We start from the raw sequence: 19,424 nt of genomic DNA on the forward strand, positions 1-19,424 counted from the left end.
TATGCATACAAAAAGTCTTAAAAGCATATGTAGTGATTATCTCTGATTATCTCTTATTTGTATTTTCTGATTTTTCTCCAATGAAATGATAATTGTACTATTACATAAAATGTTCACATTTGGAGAAGGGTATGTAGGAATTCTTTGTACTATTTCTGCAACTTTTTAAAAGTGAAATTAGGGCCGACCCCGTGGCTTAGTGGTTGAGTGCGTGTGCTCCGCTGCTGGCAGCCCGGGTTCGGATCCCGGGCACGCACCGCCGCACCGCTTCTCTGGCCATGCTGAGGCCGCGTCCCACATACAGCAACTAGAAGGATGTGCAGCTATGATATACAATTATCTACTGGGGCTTTGGGGGGAAAATAAATAAATAAATAAATAAAAATTAAAAGTGAAATTATTTTAAAACGAAAAGCTAAAAACAAACAAGCAAACAAATAGGGTGGGCTATATTATTGTAAGAACGTCACTAGCACCACAATGCCTATAGCTTAGTCTGGTTCACAGGCAATGGCCCTCCAGTGCACACGGCAGATGTTGCTGATCAAGTAAAGATACAGCTGTAGGGGCCGGCCCCGTGGCTTAGCGGTTAAGTGCGTGCGCTCTGCTGCTGGCGGCCTGGGTTCGGATCCCAGGCGCGCACCGACGCACCACTTCTCCGGCCATGCTGAGGCCGCGTCCCACATACAGCAACTAGAAGGATGTGCAGCTATGACGTACAACTATCTACTGGGGCTTTGAGGGGAAAAAATAAATAAATAAAATCTTTAAAAAAAAAAAAAGATACAGCTGTATGTCATTCTCAGCATAGCCTGCCCAACCAAATGTTTGGTGGTGTTACTACAGAGGAAACCTATCTGCCCTCCCTGGCAGAGTGTGTTTTTTAGGGGGGCATGAGGGAGGAAAGGAGGCTGCCTTGTGATGATTACATTAAATAGCCTAGGGAAAGTCTCTGAATGCCATTCCAAGGAGTTCAGGTGTAATCCTATGGGAGAAGCAGAATGATCCGAGAGTTTTAAAAGCAGGAGAGAGCTAACATTTAATGAGCAGTGACCATGTGCCAGCTCCATGTAGTAGCTCAATTAATTTTCACAACAATTCTATTTAATGGGTAGTATTATTGTTACCTCGATTTTACTGATAAGAAAACCGAGGCGAAGACAGGGATTTGAACCCAGGAACCCCAACTCTAGAGCCAGTGCTCTGCAGCCCTATTCTTCATTGTAGAAGTTAGGCTTGGACATAATCTTCTAGCACTCTGTGAGGAGAACCAGAGTGGAGGAGAATGGAGGCACAGAGGCCATCAGAAGGCTCACAGTAGTTCAGGTGGAAGATGATAAGGGTTTAAATAATTTACCCATAATGTAATTTCAATTTTGCAGGAGTTTGACACATTAAGGCAAATAATTCCCTTTAAAAACAGAACTTTCATTTTAGAATTTAAGAGACATGATAGGAAATTTGAAGAAAAGAGTGCGGTAATGGTGCTCAGGGAGCATCCAATTCTAAATGTCACCTTCCCTCGTGAGGAAATGGGCAATCTTAGCGGATTTCAGGGAGGTGAAGCAGCAAGAAAATGTTTTCTCTTGCTGCCTGTGAAAAAGTAAGTAAGCACGATATGTGTGACCAAAAAACAGGAGAGGTAAAATACTTTTGTATAATGAAAAGAGAGACGTCAGTTTTCACTTTTTGGCCAAGCTAGTAATACACAAGAAGAGAACACTGCTGTAAGTGCCAGGCATATACTAGGTATTCAACAAACACTGATGGCATCAAATTGAACAATAAGTGGAGTTTACCATCCAATTTGACTGTCCTAAACGTCTTTTATACAGCATAAGACAGTGACTTTTAGAAATATTATTTCTTTTAAATTTATAATTCTAACTAAGAAACTCATATTTCCAAACCAATAATAATAGCAACAACAAAACAAGCTTGAAGAAAACATTAATGTAAAAATGCAAAATCAGGATTATCATTATTTAAGATACCTCAGTTTCTAATAAATTATATTTATCTTCACTTCAATAGATTTCATAAGGTTTAACACTATAGCATTCTGTAAGCTTATCATCCTTCTAGTAAAATGTTGGTTACACAATAATATGTTATTAACTGGGACTCCACTATGAAGGAATTTGTGATGTTTGTTGGGATGAAATTTACATTTGTACTACATGAATAAAGGATTTCCCAACCAAATTTGAAAAATAAAATTAGAAGGACACATTCTAAAAAACAAGTTATATGACTTAAGCATATTATTTATATTCAAAGATAAATATGCTATAAGCAATCATAATTTATTCTTTAGGGCCTGCCCGGTGGTGCAAGCAGTTAAGTGAGCATGCTCCGTTTCAGTGGCCTGGGATTTGCAGGTTCAGATGCCCGGCGCACCAAGGCACTGCGTGTCACCTCATGCTGTGGTAGTGTCCCATATAAAGTGGAGGAGGATAGGCACGGATGTCAGCTTAGGGCCAGTCTTCCTCGGCAAAAAAAGAGGAGGATCAGCATTGGATGTTAGCTCAGGGCTGATCTTCCTCACCAAAAAAAAAAATAATAATTTATTCTTTAAAACAAGTGACCCAAATCTCTACCTGAATATATGTTGTTAGAAATTACTCAATGAGTAATTTAGCTATTTTGTATTGACATTCTATAAATCAGCCTTTTCTCCATCTCAGACTGGCTTCACCTCTCCCCTATCAAAAAGTAAGAGAATTAATTTTCAAGATATTGGGGGTGGGCTGGGGCAAGGGGAGACAGATAACGAGAACTCTTGACTGAGACCTGGTCATGTCTCAACGTTTTTCTTTTACCTTCCTGAGAGATGGAGACCCTGGCACTTCCTCCGTGTCGCTGACACTGCTTTCGGGTACTTCACTAGTGTCTCCATTCGCTCTTTTCATTTTAGGGCTGCCACAGCTTTCCGGTGCAGAGATGTTTGTGAGAGTTTCATTAGGTGTCATTAGCCTTTTGGGTGCTGCTTTTCTCGAGATATGCTCCAGGGCCTTGCTGGTTACATTTTTACCAGCCTTAGAATTTGAACGAATCAGATCTGACCTGAGATATTAATAAGGATTAAATGCATGAACTGTTTATTTTGAAATATATATTTTTATATAACTAATGGAGCAATATGGGATGACAATGATAACACTGGTTTAGGAAATATATTGAAATAACATGGAACTAAGTGTTGAAAGTTAAGATTTACATATACAATTATTTAGAAATTCTCTAGACAGATGTGAATTTTTCAGTAAAGCAACCCAGGGTGCATGAGACAATCCTGTGACATGGTAGCAAGGCCAAGTTAGACAAAAAGTCAAATAAATTACTATATATCTGAATGATAAAATTTTATACAGCCATAAAAATGTTTCCAAGTCATAATCTATCATATTGAAATATGTTCACAATATAATATTTTGTGGGGAAAAAACAAGATACAAAACTACATACACTATATGATCCCAACCTTGTCTAAAATACAATTATATGTACAATAAAAAGTCTGAAAGAAAATACAGTGAGCCAAACATTAACAGTGGTCATCTCTAGGTGGTGCAAGTGTGGGTGATTTTTACTTTCTTCTTTGTACTTTTCTGTATTTTCCAAATTTCCCATAGTAAACTCATATTACTTTTAGGGTGATGCACCCCCCAGCGAAAAAAAAAAAATTACTAAGAGACAAAAGAAAAAAAGAAAGAAAAAAATGGCTGTCCCTATATTTGAGAGAGTTCTAGGCAGTGAATACAGACTTTCCTGTGAACCTTCACACTGTATCACTCCTAAAAAACAACTACTAAAAATGGAAATGAGTTTTGGGTAATAACAAAGATAAACCAGAGAGTCCTGTTAAATTCTGATCAGAAGAGAAAAAGCAAATATCCAGTGCAAGATTGGTGATATTTCTATGTTACAGTTAGGTCTTACTACAGCTCTTCCTGATTCAGTCAAAATTGCTGATCTTCTAATATTTTTCTCCTCAATTGTTTCCTAATTGAATGCCACTGAATTACTTCAGAATAAGATTGCAATGGCTTTTTCCTAACCAAGAAAGACATTAAAACATGGCCTTACCTTGTTCGTTTTTGTGACAGACACAGTGATTGTGGAGAAGATGCTCTACTTGGCTCATCAGCTAATGTAGCCAAAATAAAGTTAGCTTCCAGTAACATATCATCAATACTTAAAGCCATAGGTCTAAAAAAGGCAAAGTCAGAGCAAACATCACACTCATTTTCTGATGGGCATTGGGAAAACATTAGAAAATTACAATTAATTCGGGAGTAAAAAGAAACAGTAAAACTAGAAGTCCTTTTTGTCTTTTCACAAATTAAACGGACCTAGGAGCTGAAAGGGCCCTTAGAAATCATCAGATCCAATTTGATAAAACATCTCTATCCTAACCCAATCTCATCTGAAATTTCAGTTCTGAAATATCATATAAAGTATTATAGTTTTATAGAGATTTAACTTGAGTCATGTCTAATTTTCTAATTAGGCAATTTATTCAGCACCATGTCAAATTTATATATTTTTTCACTCTGCAGAAAAATATATTGTTCTCCATCAAATGACCAATTATAAAAGGCTATGTTATGGCATCTTTCAAAATTTCAGTTTAATAAGTGTTGCTAGTAAAGTTAAGGAATTCCTGAGGTGTGAATTAATTTCAAAGTGATCCAAAGTGTTTTATTATTAATATATAACAAAAGGAGAAAAAACAAACTCAGAAAAGTTCCCAAGGACCTACTTCCCAGGAAAATCAAAATGAATGGATACAGGAGCATGTGTAGCTTCTGAAAATATCAGCATTCCCTGAAAAAAAAAGAAAAAAAAATGAAATCTTTATTAAAAACTATCAGTGAAAATTTTGACAGAAATTTTTGTTTACCTTCAGTTCTTTGAAGCAAAATGTTATTTCAGTGTCAACTCCAATTTGAAAGAAGTCAAACTCATCTGGGCCAACAAACATCTCACTGTATACAGAACTGGTCGAATCTGTTCAATGTTATAGGAAAATAAAGAATAAAATTAGTTCCAGGGGTATTTTTTAAATTTTAATATGAAAATATAACCTTAAGAGGTAGGTTAAAAATAGCCACAAATTCTTTGACATTCCTTCATTGAGAGATGGGGTCTATGTCTATGTCCCATCCCCTTGAATCTGGGCGGGTAGGCTCTCTGACTGCTCTGACCAACAGGATATGGTGCTGGTTTCTGGGCCTGGGCCTTAGGAGACTGGCAGCCTCCACTTTCTCTGTCCTCTACCTACTTCCTCTATCCTGCAACACACGCTCTTGGAACTCAGCCACCATGCTGAGTTCATGTTATATATATGAAGTCCGCGTTAATGGAGAGGCCACATGTGTGCAGGCACTCTGGTTAACAGCCCAGCATCAATTACCAGTCATGTCAATGTGCCATCTTGGATGTCTTCAGATGATTCTAGATCCTGCCACTGCCTAACTGCAACTGCATGAGAGACCCCAAGTGAGAACTACCCAGCTGAGCCCCATCAACCCACAGAATCATGAGAGATAAGAATAAATTATTTTAGGCCACTCCAAAATATAGTGGCTTGTTATAAGCAATTAAATATTCAGAATACATAAAAACTAATTTATTCTAAAGGGAACAACTATTTATAAATATAGTTTACATATAATAACAGTTATTATATTTTATTTATTTCATTATATCCCATCTTGTTTCAAAAAGTATTAACAAAAAAGAGATTAACAGATAATATAGATGTATCATACTAAATTATAAAACATGGTTTAATAAGTGAATTTTAAAATTTTTAAATTGAGATATAATCACATACTATGACATTCACCATTTTAAAGTGTATAATTCAGTGGTTTTTAGTACATTCATAAGGTGTACTAAACCACTATCTAATTTCAGAACATTTTCATCACCTCAAAAAGAAACTCCACACCCATTACCAATCACTCTCCATTCCACCCTCCTCCCAGCCCCTGGAACCCACTAATCTAGTTTCTGTCTCTATGGATTAACCTATTCTGGATAGTTCATATAAATGGAATCACACAATATGTAGCCTTTTGCGTCTGGCTTCTTAGCATAATGTTTTCAAAGCTCATTCATGTTGTGGCATCTGTCACTACTTCATTTCTGTTTATTGCTGAATGATATTCAATTGTACAGATATACCACATTTTGTGTATCCATTTATGAGTTGATGACTTTGGGGTGGTTTCCACTCTATGGCTATTATGAATAACGCTGCTATGAATGTGGGGACTATGCAGTGGAAGCCACTCATTAAAGAGGTCCAAGAAACAAGACAGAATAACCTGGTGCCTTGATGATCATGGAGTAACCATACCTACCACTATTATTTTATTTTGTGTTTTCTGTCACTCCTAGTTGAAAATAATCATAAGTAATACACTCTACAATTTTTTAATGTATATTTTTGCATATCTTGTTTCCTTAAACAGAGAGAATGATATCTTATATGTCTTCTATTCAAGAAGAGATCATTGGACTTGGATTTTTCTCAACAACTACTGTCATAACGAACCCTTATGTTTGGAACATTACATGTACATTCCAAGATAATCAAAGATACAGACATTATGCCATTTATTCCTTTATTACATATTCTTTTATGATTTAAAAAATGATTGAGGGCCAGCCCCGTGGCTTAGCAGTTAAGTGCGCGTGCTCCGCTGCTGGTGGCCCGGGTTCGGATCCCGGGCGCGCACGGATGCACGCTTCTCCGGCCATGCTGAGGCCACGTCCCACATACAGCAACTAGAAGGATGTGCAACTATGACACACAACTATCTACTGGGGCTTTGGGGAAAAAAAAAAGGAGGAGGATTGGCAATAGATGTTAGCTCAGAGCCAGTCTTCCTCAGCAAAAAGAGGACGATTAGCATGGATGTTAGCTCAGGGCTGATCTTCCTCACACACACAAAAAAAATTGATGCACTAAAAGCACAAGTGATAAAGAAAGATAGATAAATTGGACTTCATCAAAATAAAAAACTTCTGTGGGCCGGCCCCGTGGCTTAGCGGTTAAGTGCGTGCGCTCCGCTGCTGGCGGCCCGGGTTCGGATCCCGGGCGCGCATTGACTCACGGCTTCTCCGGCCATGCTAAGGCCGCGTCCCACATACATCAACTAGAAGGATGTGCAACTATGACATACGACTATCTACTGGGGCTTTGGGGGAAAAAAATAAATAAATAAAAATTATTAAAAACAAAAAAGTCTAAAAAAAAAATAAAAATAAAAAAATAAAAAACTTCTGTGCTTCAAAGGACACCATCAAGAAAGTAAAAAGACAACCTATAGAATGGGAGAAAATATTTGAAATCATATTTATGATAAGGGGCTAGTATTCAGAACAATAAAAAGACAACCCAAGTGAAAAATAAGAAGGGATTTGAACAGAAATAAATATATTTGCATATTTCAAAGAAGATATACAAATAATCAATAAGCACATAAAAAGATGCTCAACATCATTAGTTATTAGGGAAATGAAAATCAAAACCACAATAAGACAATACCTCACACCCACCAGGATGGCTATAATCCAAAAGACAGATAATAACAAAGTACTGGCGAGGGTGTGGAGAAATCAGAACCCTCGTACACTGCTGGTGGGAACGTAAAATGGTGCAGCTGGCTTGGAAAACAGTCTGGCAGTTTTTCAAAATACTAAACATAGAGTTATTGTGTGACTCAGCAATTCCACTCCTAGGTATATACCCAAGATAAATGAAAACATACGTCCACACAAAAACTTGTACATGAATGTTCATAGCAGCATTATTCACAAGAGCCAAAAAGTGAAACAACCAAAATGCCCATTATATGATGACTAGATAAATAAAATGTGGCATACCCATACAATGGATTATTATTCAGCAGTAAGAAGAAATGTAGTTCTGATACATGCTACTACATGCAACAACCTTGAAAACATTATGCTAAGTGAAATAAGCCAGACACAAAAGGCTATATGTTACATGATTCCATATATATCAAACGTCCCAGAATAGGCAATTCACAGAGACAGAAAGTAGATTAGTGGTTGCCTTGGGTTGGGTCGGGTTTAGGAGGAAATAGGAAATGACTGCTAATGGGTATGATTAAATGTCTAAAATCTATTGTGATAATGATTGCACAACTCTGAATATACTAAAAATCACTGAATTGTACATTTGAAATGAATCAATTGCATGGTATGTGAGTTATATCTCAATAAAGCTGTTTTTAAAAAACAATGATGAATTTGGAGGAAAAAAGATATTTTTTTGTCTCCCAAACCCCTACCCCACCTGATCCCCCCACACAATATCTGTATACTATTTTCAAATACCTTTGTTCAAACAATAAATTCAATGTGATATTTATAATAAACCATACATCCCTCTTGAATTACTCAACAATTTAGGACCTACTACAAGTTCACTTCACATAAATCAAACTGTTTATGTTAAATACCAGAGTACTTATCTACACTGATCTAAGAGGAATTTCTAATGGGAATGATATAAAGATATAATTTTGACTCACATACACTTTTTTCTTTTTCATTCATATCCTTAATAACTTAAATACCATTCAGTATCTTTAACAAAATCTTGCAACACAAGGATCTTGAATGATAATTATATCTATAGGTATGGCCTGTTTTGGAAATCAAACCTTATTTCAAACTCTTCAGCTACACAAATTTTTACTTTAAAAACCCCATTCTCGCATCTCTGTCTGTTAGATCTAGCTATCAACAAGTCGTCAATATTTCCTTATAGCTATGGATAGATTTACATTTAATTTCTTTATTCCTAGATATTTAATCTTTATTGCTATTGTAAATGGGTTTTTTCCTTCCATTATGTTCTGTAAATGGGTTTTTTCCTTCCATTATGTTCTCTAACTGGATATTGTTTGTAAATATGAAAGCTCTTGATTTTCTGCATCTTTTATATCCTGCTACCTTACTGAATTATTTTATTGAGTTAGTTTTATCATTGATTCTCTAGGGTTTCCTGTTGTACTATCAATAGAGATGGTTGTACTTTTTCTTTAGTGCCTCTCATTGAGTTCTCTTATCTAATTGCATTGACAATGTTAAACAGTAAAGGAGAGAGTAGGTATCCTTGCCTTGTTTCTAATCTTAGTGGAAGTTAGTGTTTTCCTATTAAGTAAGATGCTGACTTTGGTATATGTAAAATATATATATTTTATCACATTAAGAAAGTGTCCATCCATTCCTATATTCTTCAGTATTTTATATCAAGAATGTTACACTTGTTCTAAGGCTTTTTCAGCATCTATGGAAATAATCATATAATTTTTTTCCTTAAATCTCCTAATATAGTGTTTTCTGTTATTGGATTTTCTAATATTGAACAAACCTTGCCTTTCTGGAATAAATCCCACGTGGTCATGGTGTATGATCCCCTTAATGAGGTGTTGAATTTTGTTTCCTAATATTTTATTCAACTTTTATATGCACTTTTAAAAATGAAAATATGATCATACTGTGCATACATACCATTTTTTAATATATTCAATAATGTATCCTGACTATTTTTCCAAGTCAATAAGCACATTTTTCTAATTATTCATGTTTGTCAGTATTTTATGTTTTTCACTACAAAATTAGCTTCAATAAACATCTTTGATATACACACTCAGAGAGAAAGGAATGTATATATACACACACCTAACATTACTTTTAATAGCTTCATAGTATTTCATTACCTTCACTCAACCAATCTCCAGTTGTTAGATCTGAAGTATAGAAGGAGATGTACCAAACTATTAAAAGTGACTGTCTCTGGATAGTGGGATTTCAGGTGATTTTTTTTCATTAGTGCTTTTTTTGTGTTTAATTTCCTTCAACGAACATGAATTATGTAAGTGTAAGAACAGAGGATAAATGGTATATGTATTTTTCAAGGACTGAACAATATCTTACAAATATATTCATCTCAAACAAGAAAGCTCACCTGTAGTGTACTAGCATAGAGTAAGTTCCATAATAAAATTAAACAACTGGGTCTCCAGTCAACCATAACTATAACTACTCATTAGGAAACTGCCCACTAGGGACAGTGTCTCCTGGTTACTAAATGGCCACCTTTATTCAGAGATGGCATTATGGAATATAAAACAGACCCCTCACTAGCCAAGCATATATTTTCCAGATCACGCACTCCTGAATGCCAAAAACAAATGCCAGATGAGACTTGAGAGAAGCAGTAATAGCGCGGTGGTAACGAGCCAGAGCCCTGGAGGCCGACTGCGTGTATTCAGATCATAATCCACCACTTACGAACTGCGTGACACCAGGCATGTCACTTAGTTTCTCTTTGCTTCAATTTCTTCATATGGAAAATGGGGATAATAATAGTACCTACATCATAAAGTTGTTACGAAGATCAAATGAATCCAGAAATGTAAACCATTTAGAATAGAACCTGGCACAAACTAAACACTAAAAAAGTTGTCTGACCCAACTTAAGCCCCGGTTCTACTGGTTTTTCACTTTAAAATAATACAGTTCTTTCCTCTGTATTCTTTCTTTACTATTATGACCCAAAAAATTATCTAAGGTCAAAGAATCTCAAACTGCTTGTGCCAAAAAGACTCTAGTAAATTTTCTTGATACCACCACTCCTGATTTAATCATGGCTTAGTTTCTCCATTCCACCCAGATAACTCTTGGAAGAAGTGACTTAAGAAGTATTCACCCTTTCTGCTCTATGTATTTGCCATCTGGAATGTCTTACATTTCTAATTCAAAGTTATTTTTCTTCTTATGTAGTCAAAGCTCAAGTGGATTGCTGGCCTCTTCATTTTTCTCTAAATTGTGCTAAACAACAAGTGCTAAACACAAAGGATGATAAAGGAAGAGAAATACACCTTAAAATCTTAACTGAAAATATATTTTTCTCAGTAACCATTCTCCTAATTTTATTTATTTTTATTTTTATTTTTTTTTGTGAGGAAGATCAGCCCTGAGCTAACATCCATGCTAATCCTGCTCTTTTTGCTGAGGAAGACCGGCTCTGAGCTAACATCTATTGCCAATCCCCCTCCTTTTTTGTCCCCCCAAAGCCCCAGTAGATAGTTGTATGTCATAGTTGCACATCCTTCTAGTTGCTGTATGTGGGACACGGCCTCAGCATGGCCAGAAACGCGGTGCATCGGTGCGCGCCCGGGATCCGAACCCGGGCCACCAGTAGCGGAGCGCGAGCACTTAACCACTAAGCCACAGGGCCAGGCCTCTCCTAATTTTAAAAAAACCTGAATCTCAAAGCCAAGTATTTTAATTACTGATTGTGTTAAACTTCCTGGATCTCTTAAAAATTTTAATGATCTTTCAATATCTACTGTTTTTCAGACAAGAAAAAATATTATGCCACTAATATTTACTGTATAGTTAGTAACCAAGAAAGCTAGGAAGTAATATTCCATCTAACGCCATGACAGACATAATCCTTACCCACTGATTCCTCATTAGAGCTCTTAATGCAAACATTCTGTGGAGTAACGGCAAGAGTAACTTCCTCTTGATTCGATGTAAAAAGAAAAACTGCCTCAGCAAGCACTCTATAAATAATGAAAAAAATTTATTATTTGAAAACAAACAGAACAAAATAATCTTACTAAATGGGACTCAAATCTTTAATCTGGAAATAAATAGGTTAGCTGGCCTAGATTTAGAAAAATTTACCCAAAAGACCTATCTTCTTTCTTCTACATGAACTGCTATATTTTTAGCATATTTTAAAATCGTCACTTCATTTGAAGGCAAAGAGGATAGTAAAACATATTCTTAGTAAAATATGTGAAAGCTGCAGGATAAACCAAACACTAGAATAAAATGTCATTAATTCTATATTTTTACATATCCAACGTATATTTTTTAAAATGGCCTGGGTTCATACTCATACAGGAGATAGTAGAAAAAGGAGCTGTTCAAATAGAACCCGGGTGAACTATGCTGGAGACCCAGGTGAGGGGCAGAGCTTTACAAGCAGTCCACTGCCTACATTCTCTTTCCCTTTGTTACTTGTCCTAGATTATTACCTATTACTTTCAAGGTTGTCCTGACATCCGAAATGCCCTTTCATCCTGAGCTCCCTTGTTAGAAACACTTTATTGAGATATAATTCATACACTACACAATTCACAGAATTGAAGTTGTTTGATTTGTATTTCCCTGACGACTAATGATGTTGAGCATCTTTTCACATGCTTCTCGGCCATTCGTATATCTTCTTTGGAAAAATGTCTATTCAAATCTGTTGCCCATTTTTTAGTTAGGCTATTTATCTTTTTATTATCGCATTGTAAGTGCTGGGCTACTTTTGAAATTGAGGCATTGTTAGACAAAAATGAGATTCTTAGAATTTATGTAATGTTGGTGTTAAACTGATGCTAGATATTAGCGCAGCACTGTTTCTTGATGCCAAAGTGTCAGGAACACCTAGGAAATTCATCTGCGAACTTTTCCAGTGTTAAGGGGGAAGTGTTGTACAAGATATCAAATAACCTGATACAAAAAACGACATGAATGTGCAATTCAAAAAGGAACAAAAATACAAATTGCTAATAAACATATGAAGAGATGCTCAAACTCCCTAGTACTAAAATAAACACAATGATAAAGAACATCTAATAATACCATTTTCTACCTATCAGATTGGCAAAAATTTTAAAGATTGATCATATCCTTTACTTGGAAGGATTCTCCTACACCTTTGGTGGGAATCTAAATTGGTACAAACTTTTCAGATAGCAATTTGGTAGTCAATGTGTATGCAAATTCAAAATTTGTGTAAGCCTTTTGACCCAGCAATTTCATTTCTGGGACTCGATCAGTGTTAGGCAACCAATAAGATGGCCCCCAATGATCCCCACCTCCTGGTATTCATGCCCTTATATAATCCCCTCCCTTCGAGTGTGGGATGGACTTACACATTCACTTCTAACAAGAGAAAATGGCAGACATGATAAAATGTCAATTCTGAGATTAGGTTATAAAAAGACTATGGCTTCCATATTGGGAGTTTCCTCTCTCTGATGACTAGCCGCCAGGTTGTGAGGACTATGAGGCAGCCTACAGAGACGCCTGGACGGTGAGGAACTGAGGCCTACCAGCAACCACATGAGTGAGCCTGGAAGTCAATCTTCTGAAGCTTCCCAGCAGCCATGTCAGCGAGCTTGGCAGTGAATCCTCCCAAGTCCAGCCTTCAGATGAGCCCACAGCCCTGGCTGACAGCTTGACTTCAACCTCATGAAAGACCTGGAGCCTGATGCACCCAGGTAAGCTGTACTTATTACTATGAAGTAATAAACGTCTGGATTTTTAAAGCTCTAAGTTTTGGGGAAATTTGCTCTACAGAAATAAATAACTAATACATCACCCTATGTACTACTAGCAGCATTGTTTGTGATAGCAAAAAGTTGGAAACAACCTACTTTTTCACTAATAGGGTACTGGTAAGTAAATTCTACTTCAGTTATACAATGAAAAATTATGCAATAATTAAAAAGAATAATATTGATATAAGTGAACTGACATAGAAACTAAAAAAAGCAAGTTGCCAAACAATAAGAACAGTAGGACATTTTCTCTGAAAAAACTATGTATAAGTATGTATCTAGCATGTGATATAAATTTGAGAGAGAGAGAGGGTGAAAGAGAGAGAAAGAAAGAGATAGCCATAACTACAGGGAGAGGGAGAGTTACACAGAGATTGGTTATAAATAGAAAATCTAGAAGGATATACACCAAATTGTTAATAGATGCTACCCCCGCCAAGTGGGATACAGGGGGAAGGTAGAGGAGAAAGACTTTTGTTTTTATCTTTGTACTCTTCTATAAATTTTAGATGTATATCAAGGAGCATGTATTACTTTTGTAATTTAAAAAACAATAAGAATAAAATATCTTTTGGCTCAGAAAGTCATTAATGTTTAACGCTAAATCTTAACTGAGAAATTCAGTGCACCTCACTGACAAATATGCCTCACTCGTTCTCTAGAGAAAAATTTGCACTTAGGGATAAAATCATTTCACATCAAAAATGTTAAAATTTCCTCATCCCTTGCGTTTTAAGGCTCAGACAGAAGGCACCATATAAATGCAAAGTATTATTAGATAATATTTTTCTCTTGATCTCACTTGATGTAGAAAGCCATGATGGGATATTTTTATAACTTTCTTGGCCACTAAATTATTATTGCCACCATTCGGCAGTTATTATCTACTATTATCTTTCTCAAGGTCTCCTCTTGATCTTGTAAGGTGATTTCTCCAAGTCCAGCGTTAGCTTTTAAAAAAAATGTAACTGATTTAAAAGATCTAGGGCATTAATTCTTTACTCTGTCACCACACTATATTCAGAAAAAGGAAAATAAACAATAGAGGACTCATTACCTTGGCTGAATCATTAGTATATTAGAACACATACTCTTTTCAAAAATAACTTGCAAAGGCTGACTCTCTTGAAAACACACATTATGAGTCCTTTTAATACCTTAAAAAGAATAAAGCAACCTGTTAATAATTTTAAGTGCAAAATTAACAGCTTATAGAAAGTCTGTAAGTTTCATGGCTAAGTTAAAATAATAAAATTAGGGGCCCGCCCCAGTGGTGTAGCAGTTAAGTGGGCGCGCTCCTCTGCTGGTGGCCCAGCTTCAGATCCTGGGCGCGCGCCGACACACCGCTTATCAGGCCATGCGGTGGCAGCCTCCCACATAAAGTGGAGGAAGATCGGCATGGATGTTAGCCCAGGGCGAGTCTTTCTCAGCAAAAAGAGGAGGATTGGCACTGGATGTTAGCCCAGGGCTTATCTTCCTCACAAAATAATAATAATAATAATTTAATTAAAGTAATATTTACTATCTGGCAGGTACACACAGCTTAGAGAGCACTATTCCTTAATGAATGTGTTTATCGCTCCCTAGTGGACACCATGCAACATGTCATACCCTCTGACCTATCAGCCAGTAAAGTTCCCACATTCTTTTGAAATACAGGTAATTTCTTGAATTGTGTGTAAAATAGCGATTACCCACGACAGATCATATATCTATAATTCTCTTTCAGTACTGGACATCTGGTCTGTGAATTCTTTTCCTCTGAGAGGAGGAGGAGAGGAGCGTGTGGCAATAATGGCTATGGCCCTATGTGCCAGGAACTGCAGTATGCATTTTGCATACATTACCTCTGAGCCTCATAGTATCCCTACGGGGTAGGTACTTAATCTCAGAAGAGGAAACTATAGCTCAGTGAGGCTAAATGACTTTTCAAGGCTATGCTGTTTTAACAAGTATAGCTAGAATCTGAACCTAAGTTTGAATATAGAGCCCATGTAATAAAATCCAGGTGCGCTATAACTTTCTACAGCATAATAATGTTGCAGTGGGAATCAAAACGGCTCACTAAAAACAATATTTCTCAACTTATTTTTTTAGTGAACTAATAACAACAGCAACATTTATTAATTTCATAAATACTCACTGAGTACCTACTACGTACAAGGCTGTATCAGTTAGCTTTTGCTGGATAATAAACCACTCCAAAATTTAGTGGCTCAAAATAACATTTGTTATTTCTCATAATTTGGCTGAGTGGTTCTTCTGGTTTAGGCTGGCTTAGCTGTGGCTGGATCATCTTGGATGGCCTCACTTTCCCATCTGGGACAACTGCGACATCTGGGATGGCTGAGGCCTCTCACCACACGGTCTCTAATCTTCCAGCGGTCTACACTGTGCTGCGCTTGTCCTCATGCTAATAGAAGAGTTCTTAGTGTAACAGTGGAAGCTGACAGGCCTCTCAAGGCCTAGGCTTGGAACGCACACAATATCACTTCTGGCGTATTCTACTGATAGCAAAGCAAGTCCAGGCCAGCTAAGATTCAAAGTGGGGAAACAGACTCCAGCTTTTGAAGGGAGGGGCTGCAAATAATTTATGAGCACTTTTTTGTAATCTACCACACAGGGACTATTTTAGGAGCTGTGAACTACCAAAGAACAAATCAGACAAAAATCTCTGTCCTCACAGAGCTTACATTCTAGTGAAGGGAAACAGACAATAAGAAAATAAATAAGTAAAACAATTGGTATGTCACATAGTGATAAGTGCCACAGGAACTAAGGAAAGCAGAGAAAGGGCTGGGGAGTGCCAGTGGTGGTGGGCAGCAATTTTAAATAGGAAGGTCAAGGAAGACCTCATGGAAAAGATGCCACTTGAGCAAAGCCTCGCAGGAGGTGAAAAAGCAAGGCTTGTGCTCTCTGGAGAAGGAGCCTGCCGGCAGAAGCAGCAGGGGCACAGGAGGAGGGGGAAGCACGCCAGGGCTTCCCAATCATGGAGGGCCTACAAGCCACTGTTTACCCTGGGTAAAATGGAGAGGTTTTTGAGAGTTTTGAGCACTGGAATGACATAATCTGACCTATTTTAAATGGATTACTGCAGCTGCTATTTTGGGAAGACACAAAGCTCAAAAGTTGACATATTTTACTTACTTATTTACTTATTTATTTATTTTTTGTGAGGAGATCAGCCCTGTGCTAACATCTGCCAATCCTCCTCTTTTTTTGCTGAGCAAGACTGGCCCTGGGCTAACATCCGTGCCCATCTTCCTCCACTTTATATGGGATGCCGCCACAGCATGGTTTAACAAGCGGTGCGTCGGTGCGCGCCCAGAATCCGAACCCATGACCCCCGGGCCGCCGCAGCAGAGCGCGTGCACTCAACCGCTTGCGCCACCGGGCCAGCTCCTTACTTATTTAAAAAATATATTTTCAAGTTACTTTTGGAGTGACACGTAATAGATGCCCATGGTATAAAATTCAAAAGATACCAAAGAATAGACAGTGAAAAGTAAGTCATCCTCCACTCCTGACTCCTGCCACCCCAGAACCCTCCACAGAGGCAACTGCTGTTACCAGTTTCAATTAGGTATTCTTCAGAAATAGCCAACTCGTATAAAAGCACAATCATGCCTCTATAACAAATATTAGACTCAGGTGAATATTGGCATTGTCGAGGACGTCCAAGTTGAGAAATGTCTTATTTCTTTGTCATACCTGATGCTCCTTTTCTTGCCACTTGCTTCCTTCCCCTTTTTCCTTATCAACACACACTAAACACTTTCAACCTATACCCTTGATCACACTGCTCCCTTATCGTAGAATGCCTTCCCATTTCTGCCTACTGGAAACTCCCCCAGACGTGATGCCACTCCCCAGAAAAAGCCTTTCTTCTTCACCTTTCTTCCCTTGGAATCTCTTGCCCAAAGAACATCCATTGTACCCGTTTTAAAGTAACTTGGTTTCATGTACCTCTTCACTGTGCTTTTTCTAGTCTTCCAGTTTAATAATAATTTTCCTTGACAGGATGAAAATAGGACAAAAATTTAGAAGTCCTGCTTTCTCCCTGTGTCATTTATAAACTTTATCTAGTGCTGCACAAAGTACTGGCCTATAATGAGATAAGGAATTTTGACCAGAATTTACTTCTTTCATTGAGAAAGTCTTACTATTAAAAAAAAACAAGAAAGACGGAAAAGAAAAAGAAAAACAAAACAGCTGAACTGAAGAGAACGCTTAGGGGCCGGCCCAGTAGTGGCGTAGCGGTTGAGTTCATGCATTCCGCTTCAGAGGCCCGAGGCTCACTGGTGTGGATCCTGGACGCGGACCTACTCACCGCTCATCAAGCCATGCCGAGGCGGCATCCCATATAGAAGAGCTACAACTCTGCAACTATGATACACAACTAGGTATTGGGGCTTTGGGGAGAAAAAAGAAAAAATAAAAAGAGGAAGATTGGCAACAGATGTTAGCACAGAGCCTATCTTCCTCAAAAAAAAAGAACACTTAGTAATGTGGTTGACTTAAATTCTGGCATAAGCTCCTTATCTTCTCACAGACCAGTAACAAACAGTTTGGGGCCTAGCAGCCGGTCCATGGACCACTTTGAGTAGCAGTGCATTATACCACCTGCTCCCCGCCATGGGATGCCTGATGCTATGATAGAATTCTGCTCGCCACTTCATAAGCTCAATTTGCAACCTCCCTCAGTGGGTCCAGAGAACTCTTTCAAACCTGAAAACGTACAGCTAAGGAATAACCATTATTTTGGAGATGTTACATTTGCGGAGTTTGGAATTTCAGAGGCTAATGATACTTCAAAAATCTTATGAGTTATTCACATATTCCCAAGTCCCTTTAGGTTCACTGTTAAGTGAGTTTAAAGTCATTAGCACATCTGTAGAACATCCTTTTACAAAAACTTAAAACCTTGAAGTGGGAATCCTGCCCTCTTGATGTCACTTCGTTAAATACACATGTAAGATTCAGAGTTTTATTTTCACTCAATAGCCCAGCACACCTCTCTTTAGGGAAGTCCCTCTCTGTTGGAGACCTGTCTCCTTGAGCCAGGACAGAACTTATTAGCAGGTGGTTTGTTTTTTTTTGTTTTGTTTTTTAATATTTATTTATTTATTTATTTAGTGTGTGTGTGCACATGCGCGCGCAGAAGATCAGCCCTGAGCTAACACCTATGCCAATCCTCCTCTTTTTGCTGAGGGAAGACTGGCCCTGAGCTAACATCCGGGCCGATCTTCCTCCACTTTATATGGGACACTGCCACAGCATGGCCTGACAAGCAGTGTGTTAGTGGGCGCCCGGGATCCAAACCCAGGCTGCCAGCAGCGGAACACACGCACTTAACTGCTACACCACGGGGCCTGGTCCCTAGCAGGTGGTTTGTATCAGAGTGTATTCTTCAGGGATAATTCACTGACTCATTTTTAGCAACTTTGGGGCCAGTGCAAAAAGAGTATGGAGAATTGGTGGAATTACTAATAGGCAGATACATATTTCAGATGAATCTTGGTTCTTGATGATATACGTCATCCTTTTTTTCTACTAGCAGATGCTAAATAATCTAAGAAATCACCATTATGGAAACCATTTATGGTTACATTCAGAGAAGTTAGTCCTTTTTAGTAGCTCTTGTTTTTGCCATTGTTTTTTATCAATGAAGACAGCCAAATTTACTTCACTACCCTTAATTTCTTCCCAAATACCAAATATGTATTTCTAGCAGCTTACTGGATCTCTCTGCCCAGGTGATTTTCTTAACTAAATTTGAACAATGTTTCCCCACCAGATTATAAATGTAAAATTGCAAGCATAATTTGCTGCATACAGTTTGGGAAAGTATAACTATTTATCCCAAGTACTGTAGCAGCATTTATTCCCTGCTTCTCCCTTCGTTCCTGAGCCATCCCTTCCCCATCGCATGGCAACCATGAGGTTTGGGTGGGACTGACTCTACTTCCAGCATCGCTGGTGGCCCCTCATTGGTATAAACTAATTGACGTGATCTTATCC

The 19,424-nt window shown here is 37.8% G+C and overlaps 1 protein-coding gene across 1 annotated transcript in view; it reads right to left on the reverse strand.

The window, feature by feature from the left end:
- RAD9B (RAD9 checkpoint clamp component B) overlaps positions 1 to 19,424 on the reverse strand; it is a 30,311-nt gene that overhangs the window by 8,372 nt on the left and 2,515 nt on the right. The window contains exons 3-8 of the mRNA XM_004429980.3: positions 14,461 to 14,560; positions 11,518 to 11,624; positions 4,907 to 5,013; positions 4,766 to 4,830; positions 4,090 to 4,212; positions 2,823 to 3,066 (exon numbers count right to left, since the gene is read on the reverse strand). Of these exons, the coding sequence (XP_004430037.3) occupies positions 2,823 to 3,066; positions 4,090 to 4,212; positions 4,766 to 4,830; positions 4,907 to 5,013; positions 11,518 to 11,624; positions 14,461 to 14,560 (746 nt within the window). The remainder of the gene's footprint in view (positions 1 to 2,822; positions 3,067 to 4,089; positions 4,213 to 4,765; positions 4,831 to 4,906; positions 5,014 to 11,517; positions 11,625 to 14,460; positions 14,561 to 19,424) is intronic.

The sequence above is a fragment of the Ceratotherium simum genome, chromosome 35 (assembly GCF_057802395.1).
Source record: "Ceratotherium simum simum isolate JZ-2026a chromosome 35, ASM5780239v1, whole genome shotgun sequence".
NCBI classification, from domain to species: domain Eukaryota; kingdom Metazoa; phylum Chordata; class Mammalia; order Perissodactyla; family Rhinocerotidae; genus Ceratotherium; species Ceratotherium simum.